This window comes from Lissotriton helveticus, chromosome 10 (genome assembly GCF_964261635.1).
Source record: "Lissotriton helveticus chromosome 10, aLisHel1.1, whole genome shotgun sequence".
Taxonomy (NCBI): domain Eukaryota; kingdom Metazoa; phylum Chordata; class Amphibia; order Caudata; family Salamandridae; genus Lissotriton; species Lissotriton helveticus.
Window position 1 is genome coordinate 83,859,050 of NC_136071.1, and position 27,699 is coordinate 83,886,748.

The 27,699-nt window shown below is 45.6% G+C and overlaps 1 protein-coding gene across 1 annotated transcript in view; it reads right to left on the bottom strand.

Moving 5' to 3' along the window:
- Positions 1-27,699, bottom strand: part of LOC144785054 (UNC93-like protein MFSD11) — a 180,508-nt gene that overhangs the window by 71,815 nt on the left and 80,994 nt on the right. The window contains exons 3-6 of the mRNA XM_078664169.1: positions 16,242-16,297; positions 5,331-5,438; positions 3,115-3,194; positions 1,199-1,295 (exon numbers count right to left, since the gene is read on the bottom strand). Of these exons, the coding sequence (XP_078520295.1) occupies positions 1,199-1,295; positions 3,115-3,194; positions 5,331-5,438; positions 16,242-16,297 (341 nt within the window). The remainder of the gene's footprint in view (positions 1-1,198; positions 1,296-3,114; positions 3,195-5,330; positions 5,439-16,241; positions 16,298-27,699) is intronic.

A 27,699-nucleotide genomic window follows, 5' to 3' on the forward strand; every position in this document is an offset into this window, starting at 1 on the left:
TACTGTCCTACTTATTCTAGGCATCCAAATTCAAGCACCATTATCGACCTGTCCACGTAGACCCTCTAATGTCAGACTGTTCTAGACCCCCATATTACACAAGACCCACAAAGGGGCCGAATACGATCCGACCAAATCGGTTTTGGAATCGTTTCCGACCGAATCGGATACTGCGAGTCCGACCGACCGATTAAGATGCTTCCGGACATCGTTCGGTCGGACTCGCATTGACTTCAATGGCAGCCTGTGTTCTGAACAAGAACACAGGCTCCGATTGACATATGGGGAGGTTGAGAAAACCTTGCACCCTGTGGCGGGCACCTCATGGTGCCCTTCCACACTGTGCATGCATGGAAAGGGGGGACCCATGGGTACCCCCACGGGCCCGATTCGGAGGGCGCCGGGTTCCGACAGTCGATCCATGTTGGAACAACCGATACGGAAAGGCTGTCCGAATCGGACACCTTAATTGCTTGGCTGGAAACGCGGTCTGTAGACCGCCACGATTCAGCTCCGATCAACTCGGTTACTCCAAATGCCTTTCGAAACCGAGGTGGAAAGTCCGAACAGTTGCCAGCCATCGTAATAGGTCATTCGGAAAAGTTTCCGAGTTGGTCGAAAAGACGGGTTCCGAATCGGTTTCAGACAAATCGAATGCCATTCGGAGCCTTTCTGAACGACATCGTAATTGACCCCAAAGAGGGCATAGATTCTGCAAAATCAGGTGCTAAGTGCTGGACCTCTTGAATTCACTCAGTACATCTGGAAACAACTGAGCACGGAGCAAATGAGGTATGTGCATGTGGTGATAGTGATGGCAGTAGAAGGTTGTACCAGTGGTGTGACTGGCAACAGGGCTGACATGGGTGGCTGAAGTAAAGGACTGAGTCCTGGATGCAAGCATTGGAATTGGAGAGGTGTGCCTGGGTGTGAAGGAAGTAAGTGTTCCTGTAGTCTGAGTGATAGAAGTGATGAGGTGAGTGTGGGGTGCCCCACCTGATTGATAGGCAATAGTTTAAGTGAAAGTTTTCCTTTTGGTGTGGGTGGTTATCTGGACCTTACTAAACACTACAGGGAGTTAAAAACAAGGATTATTCTTCACCGTGTCATCCTGGGCAGCCCCCTTGGTTCTCTTCTTGAAATGTGAGATACAGAGGACAGAAGGTGTGTGTTGGCTTTCAGTGTAAAATGAAATTACCTGCACTGCAGCAATGCCCAGAAGATGCCTGTGTTTTTGTGGATGTTGTAGGTATTGGAGTTTGCGGTGAGGAAAAGTCCTTGAGCCGTCCAGAGAACTATGAAAACGAAAGAAGATTATGAATACTGGAACATTCTCCACCTGCCATGCACCACTCTCTGCAGTTAATACTAACACAAGCTGCTTCTGTGCCACAGCTGTGCTTGCACTGTGTAAATATCACAAACAAACTCACACAATCTAGTTCTGTGCTACACCCACCCTGCCTGCTACTGCATGCTCACACAGTTGCATGGTGGCCGCTGCCACACTGACTGCATCTGACTTACACCCAACCTGCTGCGCAGAGCCACACTGCCAGCATCCGGGGAATACTCAGACAGTCTGGTAGGTACACTCACTCACACAGCCTGTTGCTGCACTACATGAACATTCTACTCTGTGTGTCAGACTCACTCTTCTTGATAATATGAATGCTAACATTGCCTGCTTTAAAAACCCAAACTGCCTGTTGTTGAGTGACACCTATGCTGTTTGCTACCTACTGACACTGACTGCTGTTTTCCACATTGATGTGTGCGGCGCTACCACCACATCCATGTACGCTGTGATGCCACGATCACACTGTCTGCTGGTCCCTCTAGGACTGCATGTTCCACATTGCTGCTGCGTGCAGTGGTACCACCACATCCATGTACGCTGTGATGCCACATTCACACTGTCTGCTAGTCCCCCTAAGCCACATGTTCCACATTGCTGCTGCGTGCTGTGGTACCACCACATCCATGTACGCTGTGATGCCACATTCACACTGTCTGCTAGTCCCCCTAAGCCACATGTTCCACATTGCTGCTGCGTGCTGTGGTACCACCACATCCATGTACGCTGTGATGCCACATTCACACTGTCTGCTAGTCCCCCTAAGCCACATGTTCCACATTGCTGCTGCGTGCTGTGGTACCACCACATCCATGTACGCTGTGATGCCACATTCACACTGTCTGCTGGTCCCCCTAAGCCGCATGTTCCACATTGCTGCTGGTTGCAGTGGTACCACCACATCCAGGTACGCTGTGATGCCACATTCAGACTGTCTGCTAGTCCCCCTAAGCCACATGTTCCACATTGCTGCTGCGTGCTGTGGTACCACCACATCCATGTACGCTATGATGCCACATTCATACTGTTTGCTGTTCCCCCTAAGCCGTATGTTCCACATTGCTGCTGTGTGCTGCGTTACCACCACATCCATGTATGCTGTGATGCCGCATTCACACTGTCTGCTGGTCCCCCTAAGCCGCATGTTCCACACAGCTACTGCGTGCTGTGGTACCACCACATCTGTGTACGCTGTGATGCCACATTCACACTGTCTGATGGTCCCTCTACGACCGCATGTTCCACATTGCTGCTGGGCCAGTTTTACAATGCAGGATGTTTTGCCACATTCACAGTGTATTCCATGTTACAATGGATTATGCTGGGGTCTGCTCCTCACACTTCCTTACTCTGTACCACCTGACTAGTTATGCTCTTTTTTTTAATCTCATCACTACCCTTGCCTCACTTTCCCCCCTGGAATATTAAAAAGATAAAAAATCTGAAATTGTTTACTGGGTTGCTGAGAACTGCAAATAAAACTATCATTATTCTTAAATCAAATGAAAATCCTAGAAAATAATGGTTTAATAAGGTCTCCCAAATTTGGACAAATAACAACAGATCACAGGGAAAAAACAACCTGCTAAATTCAAAGATGTACAAAAAGTATTTAACTAGTCAACTTGCCTGACCTATAATCCACCCATAGATGCATTCATCTGGAGTGCGTTCAATGTCCAATTAGCCATTTTGATTATTGTGTCAGTTTCTGGTAAACATCATTCGACTTGAGACACCGGGCAGTGTGAACTTACCACCAGCGGCCACTCCCAGGAGCACTGAAGAAGGGTAAAATGACCAGTTCTTTGGGGTTGTGAGAGCAGCTGCGTACGCACTGCCAAGAGAAACAGAGATAAGGTATTAAAAACAAGACATATTCAGGCAAATCACACCCACTATCACAAGGGAAAACCCTAAACAACCAGGAAGACACCGTGACTGCATCCTGAAGCATTGAATCTACAGACAACGAAAGCCGGGGAAATAATCAGAAACATCCAAATTGCATAGTCAGATTGCTCCCCTGCATAGACGAGTCCAAAGAGAAATATTTATAAAAATACCTGCATGCCTTTTCAGGTATCACATGAGTCCCCAAAAGGACCAACAATTGGAAAACAAGTGCCCTGCACCCTAAGGTACGCACACCCCGCCAACAGAAGCAGAACACAGCAAGAACAATGTCTACTTTGCACCCAGATCAATTCAATCTTGACCAAAATGTCCTAGGGAGAGCATCATAAAGAATGGATGGAAAAGCCTCCCACACTCTTGCGGCATGCTTCATCACAGGCAATTCCGTCCCTCCTTGGTCAGATAGTATTGCCAATGTGGTCTCAATCTCCATAGGCAGTAGATCTTACAGAATGTTTATATCTGGATAACAGGGGCATCCAGATAAAGTAATAAAACTAACTTGGTGTATACCCTATGGATATATCTTTATTAGAGAGTATACCGGGCAGAATTAAAAAACTGGGTGGATGAGACGAGGTATTATGTATCCCTCATTATTTTAACCAAGATGTTTCGGCCCTTCTAACAGCCCAAAAAGGTATGTGAGTCTTCATCAGGGTTAACAGGAACCCTGTAGTATCGAGGTAGTAGTCCCTCCGGTCACCTATCTGCAAAGAGCTGACCAGAGGAACTACTATCTTAACAAATGTGTGAATATTGGAGTGCCCGCCCCCCCGGTGAGACCAGTGGAGGCAGTGTGCCCTGTAGTTTAGGATGGCTTTCTCATTTTGAAAGAGACCGGAAAGACAATGTCTTACCTTCAACACAGACTGAGTCAGGATTTTGACATGACACAGATCGGGAAGTATGTCAGCAATGAAGACTACTCCGTGTCCGTGGCTAACATACTCCTCAGATGGCCCAACAGAGTAAGAGCCATAAGAAGTTTGGCTACTCAACCACCCGCCTGATTTTCAGTTGGTGGTCCAGTTACCAGTTTTCACTGTCAGTCACTGTTGGGTAAAACCTAGCAGTGAGGGGCAGTGCAAACTGCAAAATGATCCCCACACCACAGGAGACAACACCACTGAGGGTTATTAGTTTTTGTATTTTCGAACACAAAAATACCCTTTGGGATTTTGTTTCTGAAAATACAAAATTATGTTAAAAGTTTGACAGCCAGCACCATCATTTTGATGGTGCAGTCCATCAAACTTGTGATACACTGTATAGCCTGCCATGACAAAAAATCCTGCCAATGTTGAGATGCCTGCTGTGCTGGTGGACAGCTCTAACTTTTGTGGGCAGAGGACCCTCAGTATGGGAAGAGTAAAGTACACTGCAATACCAATGGTTTAACCTCTGTTTGCCAATCGCTAAATCAGGCCCTTAATTGTTGCCCTTTTCACAGATGTTTTAGGTCTGTCAGTACTTTGCACATATATTTTCAAGGTAGTGTGCTTTTATTCTTCTTCACAGGCCATCATTTTTGCACATTACATACCGTATTACTTTGTACAGCATTGCTTTTATATGCTTTTTAATCCATTCCTGTTACTGCGGGCGAGCTACTACCTCACCCACTTAGATCACTCGCAGGCGCCGTAATACATTTAATATTATCTTGAAAAGTTATGAGTAGGTATGATAGCAGAGTTACTTCAGTACTGAGTACACCATGTTTTTTCTTGGGGACACAACCTCAGTCACTATGCTGACATACTGCATTTACACAAGACCAACTTTAAATCCAGTGTCTCAGCCATTATTCCATGGTACCTTGGGCAGTCAAACAATATCACAAGATATCAAGGTGGGCCAAATATAAAAATCTAAACCATAAAATCCACTGAGGTAAAGGAAAGGAAGTGACATTGATTAAAGAATGTAAAAACAATAAAGAACACAGGGATGATGTTGTCGCTCACAGCTTCCATTCCTAGCGCATGTGTTTTTCTGTTATTGTGGACAGTAATAGCCTGGTCTCCTGCTTCTTATTGTGAACTTCACTCACCTGTAGAACACTCCACTGATGATGAGGGAGACCCGGGGTCCTAGAAGAGCCACCCAGGGGGGAGCTACCAGTTGAGAAATGGAGAACACCCCATAGATCACTGCAAGACTAATAAAGACAAAACAAAAAAGAAGAGCAATTAGCTGCAGCTGAATGGAAACAGTCAAGTACACTTCAGAACCAGTGTCAACACACCTAGGCTGCCTTGGAACTTGTGTAAGGCCCATGAACTGGAGTCAAGCCTTTCTGAATGCCAGTCCTAGGTTAATATTGTCAGTATCCCCAACGTGTGCAAACACTCAAGAGAATTGTACCAGGTTGAAAAACTATTGGCAGCCAGAAAACTCAGTCACTGCACCACCTAAAGTAATCACCTGTACAGAATTGGATGAAATTTGCCCATCTCAAGTGACCAGCTACCAGATGGTCATATACTTGACATTTTAAAACACAAAAGATGAGAGGCAATTGTAAAATACAGTCTCGAATCGCGCAACACAGTTTCTGACTTAAATCTGCAATAAGCCATTTCGTTCTTGCAATGTCTTTAATTTCTTATTCTCTCTCTTCAACAATAGACAAAGATATGCAGCAAACGAATTTCGCCCAAAACATAGGCTTTTTCAGGGCAATTTGATTCTACTAGCTACAGATGTGCATTTGAAGAATGGTCGCATTACACCGAAGATTGGGAAATGTGTTCCACGCTATTCGCGAAACCTTGGGGTAACAAGATATCAACATCAAATAGGTGTCCAAAAATCTCGATGTCTTCACAAAGTTCCTTGTCCCATATTATTAGTGTAATTTTAAACCGATATGCCCCGATATGCCGTGTTCTGTAATCCAACCAAGGCAGCTGAATCTGCGTACCCGTGTCAGGAAGGACACAGGTACGCGGGCGCGGCTGTTTTGTTCGATGTTGATATCTTGTGACCCCCAAGGGTTTGCGAATAGCGTGGAACACATTTCCTAAACTTCAGTGCGACGCAACTGTTCTTCAAATGCCCAACTGTAGTTAGTAGAATCACATTGCCCTGAAGAAGCCCATGTCACGGGCAAAACGCGTTGCTGCGTGTGTTTGTCTATTGTTGAGAAGAAAGGAAAGAAATTGCAAGAAGAACCAAAGTATTGCATATTTCAACCCCAAAAAGTGTTGTGGATATGACCCTGTATTTTACATGTACCTCTCATCTTTTGTTTTTAAATTGTATCGAGTTGAAAGATGTCACAATGACATGCCTTACTGCTTCCCTGGCATAGGAACATCCTTTAACTACATAGAGCGAATCCTTATCTTAACCATGTAGCTCCTACAAGTTTCTTCCCATGATCGTCTAACCAAGGCCATGTGCGGCCATTAGCTAGCTGCAAATTGATGTGATCCAAGAACTGAAAAGAGAGCTGCTAATACTCAATGGAGACCTCATATATTAACACCATATTTTCCACCAAGTCACTTTCACAAAATGGTGACTGTCTCTCACTCTGTTTTATTTTTTGGAGGAATAGTGTCACTGCCTTGATACACACAAATCCTTAACATAAATTAATTTGTGTTTTTGCTGTCCCCGGTCTATATCCTTGGCACCAAATAGCTAATGCTCTCAAGTGCAATATGAAAGGCTGCCTGTATTTATTTATTTTTGTTTAGTGCGAACTAGACCCGAGATATCGGGTATCAGAGCGCTTTATATAGCACCTGTTTCGTTACAGAAGGACACATTCATTTTTGGTAGGCATGGGGAGATTAAGTGATTTGCCCAGAATCACAGGATGTTGCCGAGACTCGAACCCGGTTCCTCAGCTTCAAAGTCGACCGCTCTAGCCGTAAGGCTACATCCTCTTCCCCTAGGTAAGGTTTTGCAAGTTGGAATTCTCACTGAACTATTTCTATTTAGATAGATTGAGGCCATTTGGAGCATGGCAGGTGAGGCGACACCTCAGTCTCCATGGTAACATTGACTATGCGTGGTACAGAATGTTTGAAGAAGAGGTGCCTGTTATATTGATATGTGTTTATAAAGTGCACAGTCACCAGAGAGGGTATCTCAGATATGAGCAGGTGTATCAGCCTGGCTGCAAGGCTCCGGGGGGGTAGTCAAAGAGACAGGTCTATATCTTTCAACAGAATTCAAGAAGCAATAAGGAGGCTTTGATGTGTAGTAGGAGGTTGTTCCATGCTTTAGGAGCGATGAACGAGAAGGTTCGACCTCCGGTTCTGTTCCTGTGTATGCATGGGGTGTGTGCTAATAAGAATCCAGCTGAACGGAGGTGCCTGGGTGGTTGGTGGAAGGAGAAACTGATGTGCAGGCAAACTGGACCTGTGTTGTGTGGTGCTTCGAAAGTGTGAGTGAGAAACTTGAACTGTGCACGATTGTGTATCGGAAGCCAGTGGAGCTCCCTCAGGAGTGATGTGATGCTGATCCTGTGCAGGACGTTGAGGATGAAGATGCCTGGATCTTCTAATGACTTTCAGCTTCACAGGAAATGATGGTGGCCTTCATCGGTGCTTTAAAAAGTGTACCACGTGCCGAGCGGGCGGTGTGAGCGCTGAGCTGAGCGCTGTGACAACAACACCGGCGCCGCCACAGGAGGAGGAGGAGGGGGCCTTCTAGAACCCGGAGCCGTGAATACGTGAATACGTTCTTTCACGGCCGGAGCTGCGACGACTCCCCTCAGCGGCTACAGACACACCCATTTCGGCGGAGCTGGACCCGGAGCCGCAGACGCTTCCCCCCTGAGCCCGCGGGCGCGTCACCTGGACGGCCGGAACCGTGAGTACTACTACTTTTTGTTTTTGGGGCGGCTGGAGCCGCAAACTCAAACGCTTCCCCACAGCGGCCAGAGCCCGTGAACGCCTCATCGGGGTGGAGCCACGAGTGCCACGAGAGACATCCTAAGACTTCCTCAGGAGTCCTAAGAGTAGTGTGCTGGAGGGAGGCGTGTAGTGAGGGTAGGAGAGGCGAAAGTGGAACGCCCAACACCCCTCTTCCCCAGTCCCCGCCACTACCTCCACTTGCATCGCTACATCCATTGCTGCCGACTCCCCTGCCCCTCCAGACCCTCCAGAACTGGCTCCAGACGAGGGTCGGTTGGCAGTTCCCGAACCTGGTACTGAACCGCCCATGTGCCGGGCGCGGTGAGTTGAGGGGGTGTGCGTCAGACAGAAGCTGACAGACAGAAGCAGATAGCAGGCCGCGACTGGTCCTGTGCTGTGCTGCGGGGGGTCTGCTGGTATATAACAAGCACTGGGGCAGAAGCAGTCTGGAAGGAGAGAGTGAGAGCCCCGCAACGTGTGTTGCATTTGCGGATGGCTGAGTAAAGGACTAAAGGAGGTGAGGCTCAAGTCATCCCCAGGAAACACATAACAAGACTTACCAATACAACTATAAAAAAAAAAACTTTGGAATGAGATCTGGTACAAAACGGCAAACTGCTCCCAGCAAAAAGCAAAAAAAAACTATCCCGAAACCCATCCCCAAAGATGCTTCTATGTCTTCATCTGACGGCGAGTCCGAGGCTCAGGGAGAAAGGGAGAGGATGGAATTGGGAAAGTTGGTGGCAACATCCGAGAATCCAGGTTCAGTGACGGGTAAACAATGGCAGCAAAAAATTAACAAATTCGTTTTTCTAAAAGACCCGGTCACGGCGATCTTTGCTGCTACAGTGGAGGCGCAAAATCTTCCGAGCCCAATCCTGCCAGACATGATCAAACCGTCACTTGTACCAGGGGCTTCTAACAAGGAAACAAAGCAAATGGTCCAACGTCCACATGAGAGCAGTGTAAACTTACCAGGCATAATAGATCAGACAGCGAAAACCAACAACATGAAAAAACAGACAGAAATCGTGCAGGCCCAAGTGTACAATACAACTAGGCCCCCTGAGAACATGGATTCCAAAAAGGGAGCGGACATCCAAACCTCAACCCAATTAAGCACTCAAGACACAAAGGGTACGTACAAACCAGCATCCTACCTGCTAACACCACAGGGTCTAGAGTTGCTTGAAAATATCTTTGCTAAATCAGATTCTCAAAACATAAGCCTCAAAGACAATACTAAGTGCAATAAAACACCACAAGGGGCAGACTTAGGAGGTTTGCTAAGCCAGTGTTTGGAAGGCGAGGCAAAAACGGAAGATCCCTCACCTACCACAAACACCCCAAAGCCGACTGTAACCTCTAAGAAAAAAACAAAAAGAGAATTAGAATTCGGGCAATCCACAACAGAACATCCGACTACAAAGGTGTACACTCAAGAGCTAGTGGCATCAACACCGCGAAACTTAGAGGATCAAGGTAGCAGCCACAGAATTCTGATTGAAGATACCAGTAGTATCGGAGGTGAGGCAATCAAGCATGCCCAGTTGGATCCCATTTTAATTTCATCGGCAAGCAGGATTGAACAGTCCTGCGTAAACTTAGAGAACGGAGACAATTCTCAACACAACAATAAATTGGGGGAAGACCCTAATCAGCACATTGGACCAGGCAATAAGGGCATTAAACTTCCAATCGGATAAAATGGAAGTCCAAATAGACCTAATAAACATCATCGCAGAGCACATATCAAACATAAGCTCTAAGGCAGACACAATAATGACCTTATTAGTCAAAAAGGAAAACGCGGAAAAAACACAAATACAAACACAGACCAGGTTACTCCAGGAAATAGAACACAAACCAAAAACAATGCCAAATCTAGTCGCTGGAACTGTGGTAGTATAATTGAAAAACTGGCTACCCTCCCAGAGATCCTAAACGATATCCTGGGAGCAGTGAAATCGACTTGCGAACAAAAGGGAATTCGGGAGCACACGGACACTACCCAGAACGAAGAAATTCCAAACGCCCAAACTGGACGACAAAACCCGGACCTATCCAACAAAGGGGCTTGGAAGAAAACAACCACAGGCCAAGACGTAGGGGCGACGGAAAGCCAAGAAGAACAAATCTATGAAGGCTCGCCTACCCCTCCAACTGAGCAACAGGACAAACTAACAAAACGTCAACGAAAGAGAACCAGGAAGGCTCAGCCCAAACATAATACGAAACACACCGTTGCCCCAGAACACATCTTTCCAATTTTTACAAAGAACGTAAGTCAAGTTTTCGAAATAAATAAGGATATGCTGAATTCTCCCAACAGTAGACAGGACCAACAATATTTGGAACGGGTTAGTTTTTCGTTGGAGAACACTATAATGGTGGAGTCAACACATAAATCAAATGTAAAAACCTTCAACGGGCCAAGGGAACCGAAACAACCAACCAAAGGCCCAAATATTCCCAGATGTCAATCAAAAGAAACAGTACGAATAAGAGATTATGTGGACAACGGCTCAAACGAAAGCGATAAGGACTCGGACATCCATGAAGAAGCCGGCAGCACAGAGGCCAGCTCGCCCCCACTTTGTAGAAAAGAAGCAGAGGAATCATGCAAACCCAACATTAGGTACCGGAGCAAAAACATATGCACCGACACTAGGGAAGTAAAAACCTCTCAACTTGAACTAGATCAGAGAGTTTTAAAGCTTTCCACTAACGCATCAGGCAGGAGCGTTACAACAAAGAGTGACCCCCCTGAACTTGAGCAATCAGCACAAAACACAGAAATCAAACTTGTAAAGAAGTCAGAAAATAGTACTGAGGCATCAACAGCTCACGCAAAAGATCCTAATCCAATGAAAGGGCCTTTAAGAACAAAAATCAACTCAACGATTCAGGTGGGCAACCTAACACGAATACCAGACGAAATCGAACCCGTCGTGACTTTTATTGCTGAATATTTAACAAAGGGAAGGCAGGAAATCCTCAATAGAGGAAACATTCTAAAACTGCTTAAGGAAATCCCGGAACTCAGTGGAATAGCTTTGCACGACATGGAAGCAGTAGAGTTCCAGCAACACAGAGCTAGGCCAGAAATAGAAAATTCAGTCACTACCTGGAAATCAAAAGAGCTGGCAGCAAAAATCTACTCTCACAAAGCAATATTCGAGTGTTGGGGAATCAATTTACAGCAACATAAGCATCCAAGATACCCCTACCCCCTCCATAACAACGTAGATCTTCATAAGGACGTGGAGTCCCAAGGCAAAATCATGCTTACACGCAGCCCGAGCAAAATCTCCGGGCAAAAGAATATAAACAAAAACCATTTTAAAAAATCAGACAATCACATATCGGCTTCACTGCAGTAACCAAGACTGGTCATGGAGGGAAACATCCTTTACAACGCAACTTTTACCACGCAGTGCCTTTACGACGCAACTTTTACAACGCAAACCATTACAACGCATTGCGCTGGGAGGCGCTCTAGGATAGGGAATAGGTTTAATTTACTATCCAACACCTTCCCTACTATCCACGGGGACTGTAGTTGGAATAGTAAATTAAACAATTCACTATCCAGCGCCCCAAAGCACTATGCGTTGTAAAGGCATGCGTTGTAAAAACCGTGTTGTAAAGGCATGCGTGGTAAAAGCATGCGTTGTAATGTCATACATCCGGTCATGGATCCCGTCAGCTCTAAGCGAAAAGTGTTCCTAGAGCAGATATAACAACCACAGCCAGAGAACGATCAAAACTCTGGCAGAAGGAAGAAACAATTGCAGAACCAATTAACTTATGCTCTTGGAATGTGCATGGTTTTAGTAGCATGGAGCAGGACCATGAAACGCAAACCTTTTTTTATGAACTGGACATAATACTCTTACAAGAAACCTGGAACTTGAACCATCCAGGTATTCCAGGTTTCACGGACCATCACATACTCGCAGAGAGGCACGCAAAATATGGGCACCCACGAGGTGGTCTAACAATCCTCGTTTCTCAAAAATATAACTGGAATCAAGAAATATTGGACGTTGGGCTAAACTGGGTTTAAGTCATAAAAATAACAATACAGCCCCAGTATCAATTGCTACTTTTAAATATTTACATACACCCAGACCGTAAAGCAAAAAAGGAAAAATTTGAAATACTGTTCAAACTCATTAAAACCTTACAAAAAACTAATACAAAAAGCTCCATGATAATTTCGGGAGACTTTAATTCTAATCTACTTAGCACTGATAGGGGTGGAACGAACAGGGAAAAAAGGGTAGCATTCTGGGCCAATCAAGCCGACTGGGGCAAGATAAACTCAATGGGCTTAACAATACTTAACAGCAAAAAAAAAAGACCACTCCCAGCCGTGCCCCACCTACGTGAGCGGCAACGTTAAATCGACTTTAGATTTCACACTGGTAAGTGCGAGCCTGATAAATTCAATAGTGGAATATATAATAGTTCAGCGCTTGGAAAGCTATCACTTCCCTCAAATCACTAGGATGGCTATCGCAGTTCCAAGAGCAGAGAAAATAAGCTCATTACAGGAACAAACAGAAAAATTTAACCTGTGGAAAATAAAATGAAGGGGTGGAGAAACACAGAAAATCTTGACCACAGCAAGTAATTTCATGTTACAACTTGGGAGCCTAGATAACGGAAACCCTATAAACAACTGGGAAAATGTGCTGGAGGAACTTAAGGAAAAACATTCAGTCCAGCCTAGAGCAATTAGAGATCCAAAAGGAAAGCAAGCGCCCTGGTTTAACGCAGAATTAAAACAAGAAAAAAGAAAATTGGCCAGGGCACAAAGATCGGCTGCAAAGGGACAATGCTTAAACACCATTGAGCTCAGAAGCATGAGAAAGGTTTACAGGAAAAAATGATGGACAGCAAAAGCCCAACACAAAGAACGGGTTTGGGTAAAGCTACTGATCTCAAGTAAAAAAGCATCCTCCAGAGAATTCTGGGCAATTATTAATGAACTAAACTTGGTAGCGGCATTGCAACAGGATTCCGGAATCAGCAACAAGGAATGGGGGATACACGTGAAGAACCTTTACTTAACAAAGGAACCCCAAAGAACAGAAAAAAAAACACAAGGGACACCAATGGAGATCAACACTGAGTGACAGCTCAAGACCGCATGACAGCGTAATTCTGGAAACAAACCTCAAAGGCAAAGAAGTATTGATCACCCGGGCCCAAATAAAAAGGCTAATCCAAAAATTAAAACCAGAGGGGGCACCGGGACCGAACGGTCTCCCAACAGCAGTCTATAAAACAAACATAGACTTCTGGGTCGAACTTTTAGCAACATTATTCAATCATATCTTGAAAAAGGAATTCTTCCGGCAACATGGAGAGGAATTATCATCCATCCAATCCATAAGAAAGGGGACCGGAAAAACCCAGGAAATTATCGACTAATTTCCCTAATAGACGTCGAAGCCAAGTTGTACGCCTCATGCCTGTTGAAAGAGCTGCAGGACTGGGAAACATCAACCAACATAATTCCCAGGTTTCAAATTGGCTTTAGACTAGGGATGGGGACAAGCACTAACCTGGTCACCCTGGGCCTGCTAACGGAAAATGCCCAAAAAAGAAAACAACAACTATATGGTTGTTTCGTCGACATAAAATCAGCTTTCGACCATGTAAGCAGGCCTAGGCTTTGGAGTAAACTAGGAAAGTGGGGGATGCCGGAATACTTAATAAAAGCAATAACCAGCCTATATAGTGAAACATGGGCGAAGGTCAAACAAGGGAAAGGAACCAGCCTCCCTCACAAAATAGAGACACAGGACGGTTTAAAACAAGGTTGCGTCCTTGCCCCCAGTCTTTTTAATTTATATCTTGCTGACATTGGAAGTAACTTAGACGCAACGGAAAGTCACGCACCGAAACTCGGCAATGTTCCCGTGCCCATAATGCAGTACGCCGACGACATAGTCTTACTAAGCAAAACCCCAGTTGGTCTGCAACGCTTAGTAAACATGTTAGCCTCATATTTAGCACAAGAAAACCTGGAGTTGAACAAAGACAAAACAAAAGTGCTCCGAATTGTGGAGGGGAAGAACCTAAAATATAGATGGTCAACCAACAACTCTGTTCTTGAAGAGCAGGCCTCATACAAATACTTGGGGATGACCATTGAGCGGGGCAATACAAAAAAAAGGCACATACAGGTATTAAGAGGGAAGGCGCAATCATTAATTTAAGCATATAGGCAACTGCAAAAAACAGTGGGAGGTCCAAATTATATGCACTTACTCAAAGTAATGGCTGCACAAATCATACCAACTTTGTCATATGGACTAATTGCATGGCTCGAAGGTAAATCAACGTTACTAAACAACTTACAAAATAAAATATATAAAGTTGTGTTCGGGTTGCCATACGCAGCCGCGCCAGCCCAAGTTCGCCTAGAATTTGGCCTGCAAAACCAAAAAATCAGGTCGATGTCCACATTTGCAAAATTCTGCCACTAGCTCCGAACTGCCCCTAGTGAGTCATTGGACAATCTATGCTGGGAGGAAATAAACTTTCAGGAAGCCAAGCCCAATACCACCCAATGGGGAAAATTTATCAGCACGAGTTTGACAACATTGGGCCTACACGAAGTGTGGAAAAAAAATATCGATCACAAGCAGTTCTGTAAAGTAGTAAATGGATCAGCAAAAAGGATTTCTTTGCTTAAAGACAAAAGAACCTTAACTAAACGGCGACACGCCTGGATAGTAGTGAATTCGTACACCACCCAAAAACCACAAGTCTACCTAGCCTTACACTACTGCCAACATTTAAAAAAATCCTTGATAGCTATCGACTTGGTATGCACCACTCAAAAGATCTAAGCACTTCTTGGAAACATCAACTTGAAAGCACTAACTGCAGATTATGCGGATACAAGAAGGAAACAGTGACACACTTGTTATGTGTATGCCCAGCACTGCAGGCTCTAAGAAGAAGATATCTCCGGGAAATTTTCAACACATTGAAGATCCGTACCTGCAGGCAGGCGGTGATATGCTGGCTGAGTGGTGTCTCACCTATTCTTTCATGCCGGGGAGTCAAATTTATGGCGAAGGTAACAAAGCTGTTACAAGACTCGGAATAGATAAAGGCACCTGCCGCCACAAACAAAAAGTAGATCAGGGACTGATCACTAGGTGATAAAGGTCATCCAGCGAAAGACTTGATACGTACAAACCCAGTATGTTTTAATCTAAGATACATGACCACAGAGAGGATATTTTGTGAGACAGACTATTCTGATTTTACTTCATTTATACTAGCCCTTTGTATTTGTTGTTGTGTTGTTTTTATTTTTTGCAAATATTGTAAAGATTTTAATTAATCACACAATAAAATGATGATGATGATGATGATGATGATGATGATGATATTGTGAAGGCTCGGCACCATACAATAAAAGCAAACAAAAGAAGAGAAGGACCCCTTCGCCTCACCAAAGGAGTAGGGTACTCTTGACAAGTTAAAAATAAATTCGTCCTTTGGTTTCTACACACTGGCTTATACATGCATAGTGTATTCATAGTCCATGCCACTCCAACCTACATTCAGAGAAACAAACAATATAGCCCGAATTGTAAACACAAAGAACTGCCAAAAGCAGAAATTAGTACAACATTTTTTTTATTAAAAGAAATACACAATTATTCTTCCGAACATCATTTCATTAAAAAATTTAAAAATAAATACAATATGTATCTGTACCAAGGATACACACTTAATTAAAAAACATAAATCATATACGATAGGTGCGCAATTTACACCCTTATACTAATAAGGGGAAAAACTCCATATACAGACATCAGTACCCTAAGTATTTTCGAGAGAAGAACAAATAAAAGTCCCCTCATTGGCTCCATTAAGTGTCAGGTAGACTAAGCATGCTGTGGCATTAACATCCATGGGCTCACACTGTAAATAAGATGAGGTTGGTAATAGTTTCTTAGGTGACAATGTATGAAATCAAATGAATACATTGCTTTTAAAACCCAGTCAGCATGCACACATACAGGAGAAGGGGGAAACACTGGGGTTAAGGTTACCTGTAGTAGCCACTGCCAGTAAAGGTGGAATTTGTCACGCTGTTTGTAATAGTTTGCTGCCAAAAGAACAAAAGAAATGTAGGTTAAAAGTTTGTAGACAAAAATAGTGCCACAGTGTATACAGACAGATATAATCACTTTTCATACACAACACTCATTCTTCCACGCGCTTGGGATCTTGGCGCTAGTATTCTGGGCTCATCATAAGCAGAGGAATTTTAATCCAGGGGGACAGTGAGCTCCCAGTCTTGCAACACAGGTAAAAAGGCCTGGTCACACTAGGGTCACTTCAAGACACCATATGTTGCCACCACTGAGCTACACGCATGAACCGGTGTCAGGTTTGAAGATGATAAGCAGGGAGGGCATGTGAATGTCCCTATGTTTGAGGGGGACTCACTCCACTCAGCGTCATTTGAAGGGAGTCTGTGAATGCGCTCTATAAATGCTCTCATTCGTTCATTCAATCACGGCGCCTTTTGCAGCGTTCCGCAGCTTTAGTTGATGCTGATCCTATAAGTGCTAAACCCCTTCCGCGCTCATGACGAGCTCAGCTCGTCATGAGTGACGACGCTCGTACGCTCATGACGAGCTCAGCTCGTCATGTAACGCGTTTTTAAAAAAAATGCAGCGCGCAAACCGCTAGCGCGCATGCGGTTAATGGCAGGGTGGGTTTTCGGTGCCTTGGCCGTGCAAGGATACAGGAGCCCTCCGGCGTGAGCCCCCCTCGCCTTGTGCTGCCTGCAACCAGGGCTACTGGGATGATGCGATTGTGCAGCTGTGGCGTAAAAATGTTGCCGCATTTGCCACATGATTTATCATCTGCTGGTTAATCTGCAGATTTTAACAAAAAAAATAGTTTCTAGCTCAAACAGTTCAAAAGTTACAAAAAATGTAGCAACGCGTGTTGCTACGCAGTGGAAGGCCCTTTGTGAAGGTTGACTGGTCGCCTTTCTGTTGCTTATTGCTTTACTTGTGTGTAAAACTGGAACTAATGAGGTGCAGGCAAAGACCAGACAGTGTTAACAAGTGTAAAAACGACAAAATTATGAATATTATCAAAAAATGTGCCGCATTCTGCCACATAATTTCTCTTTTCTTACCGCATAATTTACTCTCAATTCTGCCACATAATTTGGCACGCCCCTGCCGCATAATTCCATTAGCCCTGCCTATAACTCAGTGACTGCTGTTCGGCCAGAGTGCTTAGGCCATCTAGTGCCGGCATGCTTGCATCCCCTCCGTGATACCAATGCGCTGCGATTCACATAATGCCTTAAAACCACGCAAGGAGATTAAATGGTTAGCCCAAGACTAGATAATGTGCAAACAAGTGCTGAGGTCAACACTTGAACACAGCTAGTGTGCAGCCGCGGTCGGTAGTGGGAGTACCTGCCGGGCGGTGACCTGGGGAGGGGGAGGGGCAGGGTGGTGGGTAGTAATGTATGGATTACGGACCTTAACAGGTAAATAAACATATAAATAAATACAACGAATTTTGTTGCACACACTGCATCCCCTTCCTTTTTTGGCCTCTGGAAAAACTGGGGCCTCATCACTGCCTCCACATACCTACGACTAAGATAGAGGAATCTGGGCCTAAAATAGCAAAGGCTGGAACTGGAATTATTCCAATGCTGCAGTTGGCTGGTTACAACAGGCACCCCTCTCCATCTCTGGGCCTGTGTGGTGATAGGCACAGCTCTCCCGCAAGCTTTGCAGAAAGGCCTTCTAGCGATGGCCACCGGCTTGCACCTGCAGTATCTTTGCCTCATCGTGGCCCTGAATACAATTTGTGTGGAACAGAATTCCAGTGCGGAATCCCGCTTGGCACCAGTGGCATAGCAAGGGGGGGTGGTCTGCCCCAAGAGGCACAAGTTTTTGGTGAAGCGGCCACTCCCCGCTCTTACCAGCCATCTCGGTGCGGCAATGCCTCCTCCATCCCCCAGCCACTCTTCAATCGGCCAGGGCCGGACTGGGTACCGGGCGTTTTGGAATGCTGCTGAGCTGGGGGCTGATTTCCTTGATGGGAACCAGCGTGTGCTGAATGAAATTCGCTTTGCTTTGTTTATTTCAAAGCACACGCAGGTCTCCATCAACGAAATCAGCCCCCACCACAGTGAAATCAGCCCCTAGCTTGGCAGAAATCCAAAACGCCTGGTAGAACAAACGAAAAGGAGTAATCTCGCCAGCACCCTCCTCCCCCCGCCTCCAACCATTTTATGTCTCTGCTTCTTGCACTGCGAGAAATAAGAAGTGTTTGGTTGAGGGTGGGCGGGTCTGATCTGCGACGAGCAGGGCTGGGCAGGGGAGGAGTGGGGTGCCCACTCCTGAGTGGGCATGACTAATTTGGTCGGTGCTCTGGGGCCATCCAAACCAGTCATGCGCATTCTGCCTTTTCTCCATGTAGGCTGCATGCAGACTACATGGAGAAATGGCCGGGCCATTACATCCTGGCTGGTCGGCGTCCCGACCAATCACAGCGCTGCTTGAGCAGTGTTATGATTTCCTTAGGGGAGGGAGGGAGCCTGGCTGCCCGCTTCTGCTTCCTGTTCCTGGAGAGCAGGAGAGCAGAGAAGACGTGGGACCCTGCCAAGTAAGTTTAGCTATCTTTTTTTAAAAATTAAATTAACCTCTCCCCGCGTGACTCTCCCCTCCCCGAGCAACCCCACGCCCCCCCACCCGTGAGTCGTGCCGGCTGCGACTGCCCACCCACGGACGACCAAAGGGCTAGCTATGCCACTGCTTGGAACAGTTATGAGATAGTTGATGTTCCCACAACCAGATTTCCCAGGGACTGGAACAGCAGACCCGCTTTTACTGGCCAGAAATTTCAGCAGTGAAATCACTCTACAGAATGGGCTGCAGGGCCGGAACCTGTCCAACCCTCAGCCAAGGCACAGGGACAAGGTGAAATACTCCCCCGCCTGATGCAATAGACAATACCATGCACAATCCCCCTCACTCACCCTCACTAATGCAGGTATTCCTCTTTCATAGGGGTTAACTCAGAATTCTAGGAATTGTATGCAAAGATTCAGGCCAGTATGGGAAATTCTGGCCTCCCAGAATCTATGCATACAGTTCCTCAATACTCACAGGAAAGCTAAAATAGTTATTCCTAATAACTGCAACCCTCTAAGTCAGTGCTTCCCAAACTCTTTAGAACCATGACCCATGGCGGGCATTTAACTCACTGAGCCATGTTGCGGAACTAAGCACCAATAGGTATAAAGGATAGCTCCTTTGAGTGAGCAGTGGCACGTTTCAGGTGTAGCACGGAGCTCGTGAAAAGCAGCGGGGCATTAGGTCCTGTGGTGAGGACAGATAGAACATATGTTTGCTTCAGAGAACTGCTCTGTGACTGTGTCAGGAAACGTACAGCGCCGCTGATAAGTACAACACTGAGCCTGGATGCAGCGCACAGGCAATGAGAAGGTGTTGCATGTCACCGCTCACAGAGCCAGTGCTGTGGACAGGTAACACGCTATGTTATGTTGTGCACATTTAGTGAGGCAGTATCACCCGGAAGAGTATACTGGCACCTACTGCGTCGCACGTTCATTGAGTGCACACGCAGGATAGGTCACAGGCACAAAGGTGTAGGGTAAGGTATGTGGGTCAGAAGGTAATTCTATATCAGGAAACGGAGGCTTCGTATTATGCTTCTCTTTCTTTACGGAAGCAAATACACCCGCTAATAATCTACATAACCGGGAAGTTATACACCCTCATTCACTGCACCAATCACCGTTCACCCATAAGGAATATAACATTGTGATAGAGAAGTCCTTCCTCTTTTTTTACTGCTGCAGCAGTGAGGTAGGTGCTTATATCCTTCTATTATTGTGTGTGAGTGTGGTGTTACTGCAAGTGCATGAGACGGGCAAATGTGTGTAGGTGCGCGTGCACTGATTGCTGCCGCCCATATTTTTGGCGGACGGGAGCAGGACAGACGCGCTTTACGCATATTATGGAAAGACTTCTTTCTGGCTCTGCACGGTATGCGCACGTACCAGGAGGTGTTATAGTCACAAGTTGTCCTTGTTTCTTAAAGGATAGCTTGTGTGTTCCGCGCGCCTGCCCTCTTGCGCTTTTGTTATGTGGCACGTTACTTATCCTGGAGTTCTCGTTCGAACTCTGCTGCTCTGTAAGTGGCAGTTACTGCGGGGATACCAGGATGAGCGGTCGTGGGTTGTTGTGCTATATATCACGCATGTAGCTAATAAAGGTGTTCTAACCTAACCCTGCTGAAGAATCATCATTTTATCGAAAGAACCCTCTTTCTACATTTGGCGACGATACTGACGGAAGAACCAACTCTTGCCACCTATGTTACAAGAGATGGTTGTTGTGCTATATATCACGCATGTAGCTAATAAAGGTGTTCTAACCTAACCCTGCTGAAGAATCATCATTTTATCGAAAGAACCCTCTTTCTACATTTGGCGACGATACTGACGGAAGAACCATCTCTTGCCACTTATGTTACAAGAGATGGTTGTTGTGCTATATATCACGCATGTAGCTAATAAAGGTGTTCTAACCTAACCCTGCTGAAGAATCATCATTTTATCGAAAGAACCCTCTTTCTACATTTGGCGACGATACTGACGGAAGAACCATCTCTTGCCACTTATGTTACAAGAGATGGTTGTTGTGCTATATATCACGCATGTAGCTAGTAAAGGTGTTCTAACCTAACCCTGCTGAAGAATCATCATTTTATCGAAAGAACCCTCTTTCTACATTTGGCGACGATAATGACGGAAGAACCATCTCTTGCCACCTATGTTACAAGTGATGGTTGTTGTGCTATATATCACGCATGTAGCTAATAAAGGTGTTCTAACCTAACCCTGCTGAAGAATCATCATTTTATCGAAAGAACCCTCTTTCTACATTTGGCGACGATACTGACGGAAGAACCATCTCTTGCCACCTATGTTACAAGAGATGGTTGTTGTGCTATATATCACGCATGTAGCTAATAAAGGTGTTCTAACCTAACCCTGCTGAAGAATCATCATTTTATCGAAAGAACCCTCTTTCTACAGGAGGTGACAAGACATCATTGTTTTCCAATCAGCTTATCAGTATGTGCTCCAGGAGTAAGCCCTTCCCAGTGCCAGAGAACGCCCGACGGGGCGCATAAACGGTCAAGAGCATTAGAGCTTGGGCGCCTGGCCTCGAGAGGATATGCGGCCAGAGGACGTGGGAAAGCCCCCCGCTCCAATTTCTATCCCACCAAAAATAGAGGTGGCAGAGGTCGACAACACCTTGAAGGAAACAGGAGAGGAAACACCTCTGGTGATACCTGATACAGAAGTAAAGATTTTTCCTTCGTCAGAAGTTTGGGTGGGAGGACGGATACGTTTCTTTCATCACAATTGGGAGATGCCAACTCAAGATCCATGGGTACTTCCGACGGTTCAGGGTTTTCACTTGGAGTTCTACTCCTCTCCCCCCAGAGACAGAGGCCGAACCCTCTCCATTTTTCCCTAACAGAGAGCAGTTTTATAAACAATGAAGTTATGTCGCTGATGCAGAAAGGGGCTATAACAGAATCAAGTCCACATCCTCACGGGTTTGTGAGCACTATTTTTCTGGTCCAAAAAAGGATCAAGGGTTCTGCTTACTTTTAAATCTCAAAGAATCCAACTCTTGGAATGTGTATTGCCACTTCAAGATGGAGGGCATACACTTGTTGAGGGATCTATTATTGGAGGGAGACTGGATGGTTCGTTTCAACCTCAAAGACGCTTAATTAGCGGTCCCCATATTTCCACCTCATAGGAGGTTTCATTAGTTTCAGAGGTGCCATGGTTGGTTCGTGTTTGTCGCCATGCCTTTCGGCATTTCATCCGCTCCTTTGTGTTGCACCAAGTTGAAGGGACAAGTGATACAGTATCTCTGGAAAAAGGGCAGTTTGTCTAATTATTTACTTAGATGACATTCTGGTCATGGCAGAGAACGTGGATTTGGTCTTACTTCATCTGTCTTGGACAACTCAGCTCCTGCAGGATTTGGGGTTCGTCATCAATACGGACAAGTCTGTAGTGGTCCCTTCCCAAACTATGGAGTTTTGGGGATTTCAAGTGGATTTTGATCAAGAAGGTGTTGAGGAGAGTGTTTGCCTCTCCGACTATATCCTTGAGGATCCAGGCTTGACTGGTGGGTCTCTTGGCTTCCTTGATTCAAACAATATATTTCTGGGCCCTCTTCACTATCGGGCCCTGGAACGAATGAAGATATTGCATCTCCGCAAGGATTTAACCGACTCGGAACAGATTGCATTGTCTACAGAAGCCAGGATGGAAATGTCCTATTGGCTGGATCACATGGATGCATGGAACGGCAAAGTAATCTTTGCATCAGTTCCGGAGGTGGTAATAGAATCGGATGCCAGTCGTTGTCGCTGGGTAGCCCTTTGTGGATTGGTAAAGACAAGAGGGCAGACGGTCCCCGGAGAAGCTTCAGCTTCATATCAATTGTCTCAAACTCCTAGTGGGTTCTTTTGTCATTTAGACTCTGGCCCCGAAGAAAACGAGTTGTTGCATCCTATTACAGGTGAACAATGTGTCTGAGGTAAGATATATCAATCTTTTGGGTGGCATGAGGTCCCATCTCCTGGTGGAAATAGCCAAGGACTTTTGGTATTATTGCCTGCAACATCACATTTCAGGACAGCGGAATACAGTCAAGGCAGTTCCAATGTAGCGGCGGACTGAAATTTTTGCTTTCTTCAGGATTCCAGGGACTGGAGACTTCATTCAAGGGTGTTTCAACAACTGGATTTGAAGTGGGGACCATGCACAATCGATCTATTTGCATCCTGCCTGAATGCACAATTGCCCCTGTTATACAGCTGGAGACCGGATCACCAGATGCTCATCTCGGATGCTTTTCTTCAGTCTTGGTCGACAGGTTGGCTTTATGCATTACCCCCGTTCTCCATGATTCAATGAGCATTGGTGTAAGTTCACCATCAGGGAGCAGAGATTATTTTAGTCACTTCCTATTGGAAGACACAATTGTGGTTCCCAGTGACATTAATTCTGTCATGCGCCCCTCCAGTTAGACTTCTCTCACTTCCGGATCTTCTTGTCGATCCAATGGGGTTGCCACACCTGTTAGTGTGGCAGGGTCTATTGTCCTTCATGACCTGGAGACTTTCAGGAGATGCTGGCACGTGCCAGGAGTTTCGCAGGACGCAATGTTCTTCCTGTTTCAATCTTGGGTTCCCTCTATGCACAAACCTTATGAGTCAGCTCGGTGTAAGTGGGTTTGTTGGTGTGGTGAACAAGAAGTGGATACCATGAGATCAGTTATCCGTATGATTGTTAACTTTTTATTGGATGTTGCAAGTCAAGGTCAGGCTTATAGAACGGTTAATAATTTCCGTTCGGCCATATCGGCCGATCATCCTCATCTAGATGGTAAACCTGTAGGAGAACATCCCCTTGCTTGTCAACTGTTGAGGGCTATTCAATTGGTTAGTCCATTAAAACCTAGAAATTCCATGGTATGGGATGTAGACAATGTGCTTCATTTTCTCAGGGATTAGCCCACGAATGAAGACCTTTCGCGTAGGCAACTGTCGGTGAAACTCACCTTGTTGCTGTGCCTTATTTCTTGCACATGGGTTTCTGATGTAAAGGCCCTGGATTTGGCAGCTAGAGTATTTACTCCTTCTGGAGTCTCTTTTAAAATTTCTCAGGGTACTAAGACCAATTCCAGATGTGTGAGTTATCCTGCCTTTCCACATCATCAGAAATTATGCATTGTGAAATGCTTAAAATGCTACGAGGATTGTACTCGTAAATTGAGTAATGATGTGGCAGGTCAATTGTTAATTTCCTTGCAGAAACCTGTCCGCCCAGTCTCTTCTGCAACTTTGGCGCAATGAATTAGATGGTTGTTGTCTGATGCTGGTATGGATGTCTCCATTTTAGGGGCTCACTCAGTGAGGGGGGCAATGGCCTCAAAAGCTTTTGTTACTGGTTCTCGTTTGGAGGACATTATGGCTGCGGTGGATTGGTCTTTTGATTCTACATTCAAGGTATTTTATCACAAGGCACTTGTTGATGTTGCATCTAGGGTGGTGGCTTCACTTTAAACTAAGCATATTATGAAGCTTCCGTTTCCTGATATAGAATAAAAAAAATTCTAGCTATTGCGTCAATAATTTTCAAATCTATTAAGGACACAGAGGCGAGGATTATTCCACCCTAGGATGTGATATGCCATATTATTGACTGTTATTCTTGAGATATGGATTACAAGCTGTTGTATTAACACATGTTTTTTGTGATTTGTTATACCTTTCGCCCCAAATGCTGATGACATATTTCCTGATACTGGGATTTTATGGCCTATGTTTTCTTTTCAGGAGCGGAGACCAAGATGACCTGAAGGGTCTTGAAAGACAGTTACCACTGTTTAGGTTGACAACAGAGAAGTTTCATCTTCGTTCGTGAGTGCTGATTTCTGGACAATGTCTGCTGGCCGTTGCTATTTCTATGATTTGGAGGTTCATGGACTTAAGTTGTTGGTTCGCAAAGAAAGAGGAAGGACTGCCGTATCACAATGTTATATACGTTATGGGTGAACGGTGATTGGTGCAGAGAAGGAGGTGTATACCTTCTGGGTTATGTAGTTTAAAGTGTATTGGCTGCTGTATTTGCTTCAGTAAAGAAAGTGAAGCATAATCCTCGCCTCCGTGTCCTTAAGAGAATTGAAAATTCTTGACGCAATAGCTAGATTTTTTTTACTCCGGCCCAGTGAGTATCCACCACTTCTCTAATCCCTGCCTCCCACACACAATACAATGTACGCCATTGGCATGTATGTATATTGCATGTCTACTCAGACCAGTGTTGCCAAAGTAAACGCGTAGAATCAGTGCTTAATTTGTAGAAAAATAAGTGCCAGGGAACTCATTAAGAGGCCACTGCAGCTTGCCCCACCCATTACCCATGCCAGCGCTGCCAATGACAGTTCCAACACAACTACTAAGCATAACACTCTTACAAGTGTGACAGTTCAGACTATTTCAGGATCCCAAAGTTTAAAAAATGGTTTGAGCGGAAGGTATTAGTTATTTTTATGGTATAATATAATATCAGTATATAAATGTGTATTACATAATAAACAACTGTTGCTGTGCTCCTCTCTAAATTGAATAGACAGTGCCATCATGTGGCAGACTTTCATAAGTGCCGGTGTTGACAATTAAGGGCTGGTGCTGAGCACCTGAAACCACCTGCTCAAATTGAGCCCTGCATAGAATAGATTAAGTTCTGCAGCCTGTCCAGTCCTGGCACTTTCAGCTTCCCTAGAGTTCCTAAGCTTGGCTTGAGGAGGAGTTCTTCTTCCCTTTTACTATGAACTGCGCCCTGTCTGACACGAGATCTTGGCTGCCCCGGGAGCTGACCTACCAGTGACCTCCAGTTTGGGAGTCTGTACCAAGCCAGAGCAGGGCCACTGAAGCCCAGGGCAGCACATGGTGTAAAGTGAACAGGGTTTTCGTAGACAGGAAGTAGTGGTGCTCAGCTAGTATTTACGTAAGGTATTAGGGTGGACACAATTTGGTATGGTGCTGACAGGGAAGGGGAGACCCTCAAACCTCTTAATCTGTGAAGGACAATCCAAACACAAATACAAATAGCAGCAGACACACGCACTCCTACAATATAACAGTACATAATGTGGATATGATTCGAAAGCAAATGCAACCAATCAAACGTTGAAGTCTTTTTCTTTCTTTAACTGGTCATCAAACAAAATACAAACACAGCCAGCCGACACGTGTTTCATCAGACAAACAGTGTTCTCCGACTCTTCATGGCTCTATGGCTGAATACAAGATTAGTTGTATCCCAACGCCGGTGATAATTCCAACCCGGTAAGGGTATATTAGGTCTTGGCGGAACAGTAGTATATCCAGAACCAAATGCGAGCTAATAACTGAAAATTGCAGGTCCTGACGCCAGTACGGATAGAAGACGGGAATCCTCCCAACTGTTACTATTACGTGTAGAGCATTAAATTCGACCCCGATCAAACCCCGGTCATGCAGGTGTGCTTGCTATCCAATATTTTTACTCTGACGAAGTTCAGGCGTATGTGATGGTTGTGCCGCATGTGACGTGTTTGTCTCTTGTGATGTGTGTGCGCCTCTTCTGGCATCTCTGCATTTGTGTACATACTGTAAAAACTGTGTGATCTGAGTACGTGTGGGGCCTTCAAACATATTTTTGACACGTGCCTTCTGACATCCTTGCATATCTGTGGTGTGTGCGCCGGCTGTGAGCGATGCATGTCTACAACCCACTCTTTCAGTGATTGACCCATGAACCAGGGCAGAAGATGTATGCGTGCTCCTGCCACCTGGGAATGGCCCCTTCTGGAGTTCCACGGAATAAATGGTATTTAAAACCAGTGCCGTTTGGAGCACTATCTACTCAATTATAGAAATCTAAAGCTCACTGTTGTTGGAAATGCTGTGTTTCCCGTACCTCCCTTTTTAGGTCTCGTGACCTATCAATGCGCATGCGCATTGAGAGAAGCGAGACTATAGGGCTTTAAACAAAGTTTACCTAACTGCGGCGATTTGGTGCTGTGCCCGTGGCTTTTAGGTCAATGCGCAAGCGCATTGACCTAAAATGCGCGTGCACATCACCAAATCGCCGTCTGTTCCCTCAGCCGCACTCCTCCCACACCTTTGAAGTGAAGCTTAGCTTCACTTCAAAGGCCCCGGCTGCTTCACACCCTCATGCCGCTCTCCCCGCTCCGCCCCCTCCCCTGCCCGCCGTGTGCATTTCTCCTCCTCCCCCCTCCCCACAGCAATGCCCTCCGTCTTGTTTCCTTTCTTGTTTTTCTTTCAGGTGAGATATCTTTTCCATCATTTGCGATAATGCAGTTCTCATATGCATTTTTTAATTATTAGCAGCATATACACAGGCGCCCCTTCGGCGCTTTTGCTCTCAACCCTACTATCCTGTCAGCCGCATCTCTATAAGTTACTCGAAGCATGGCCTGACATGTGCACAGCTTATTCCGGCACCACCATCCTGCCAGACGCTTCTGCTTTGTTCGCCCACCGCATGGCCCTATTTGTGCACATTTTACTTTCGTGCATACCCTTACCCGCAGCCTCTCCTTCCCCACTTCTGCCTTTTCGGGTCTCGCGCTCACCGCAGACCCCTTCACATGGCTCACACCCACCTTTTTTTCAGGTTACCATGCCATTCCCCACCTATCCCCCAGTCATTTCCGGGTAGGACGCGTGCACCCAGTGGACTCTCGGCCTTGGCCCGCTTATTCTGCCAGCCGCTTCTGCTTTGGTCGCCCACCGCATGGCCCCATTTGTGCACATTCACTTTCGTGCACACCATTACCCGCAGCCTCTCCTTCCCGACTTCTGCCTTTTCGGGTCTCACACTCACCGCAGACC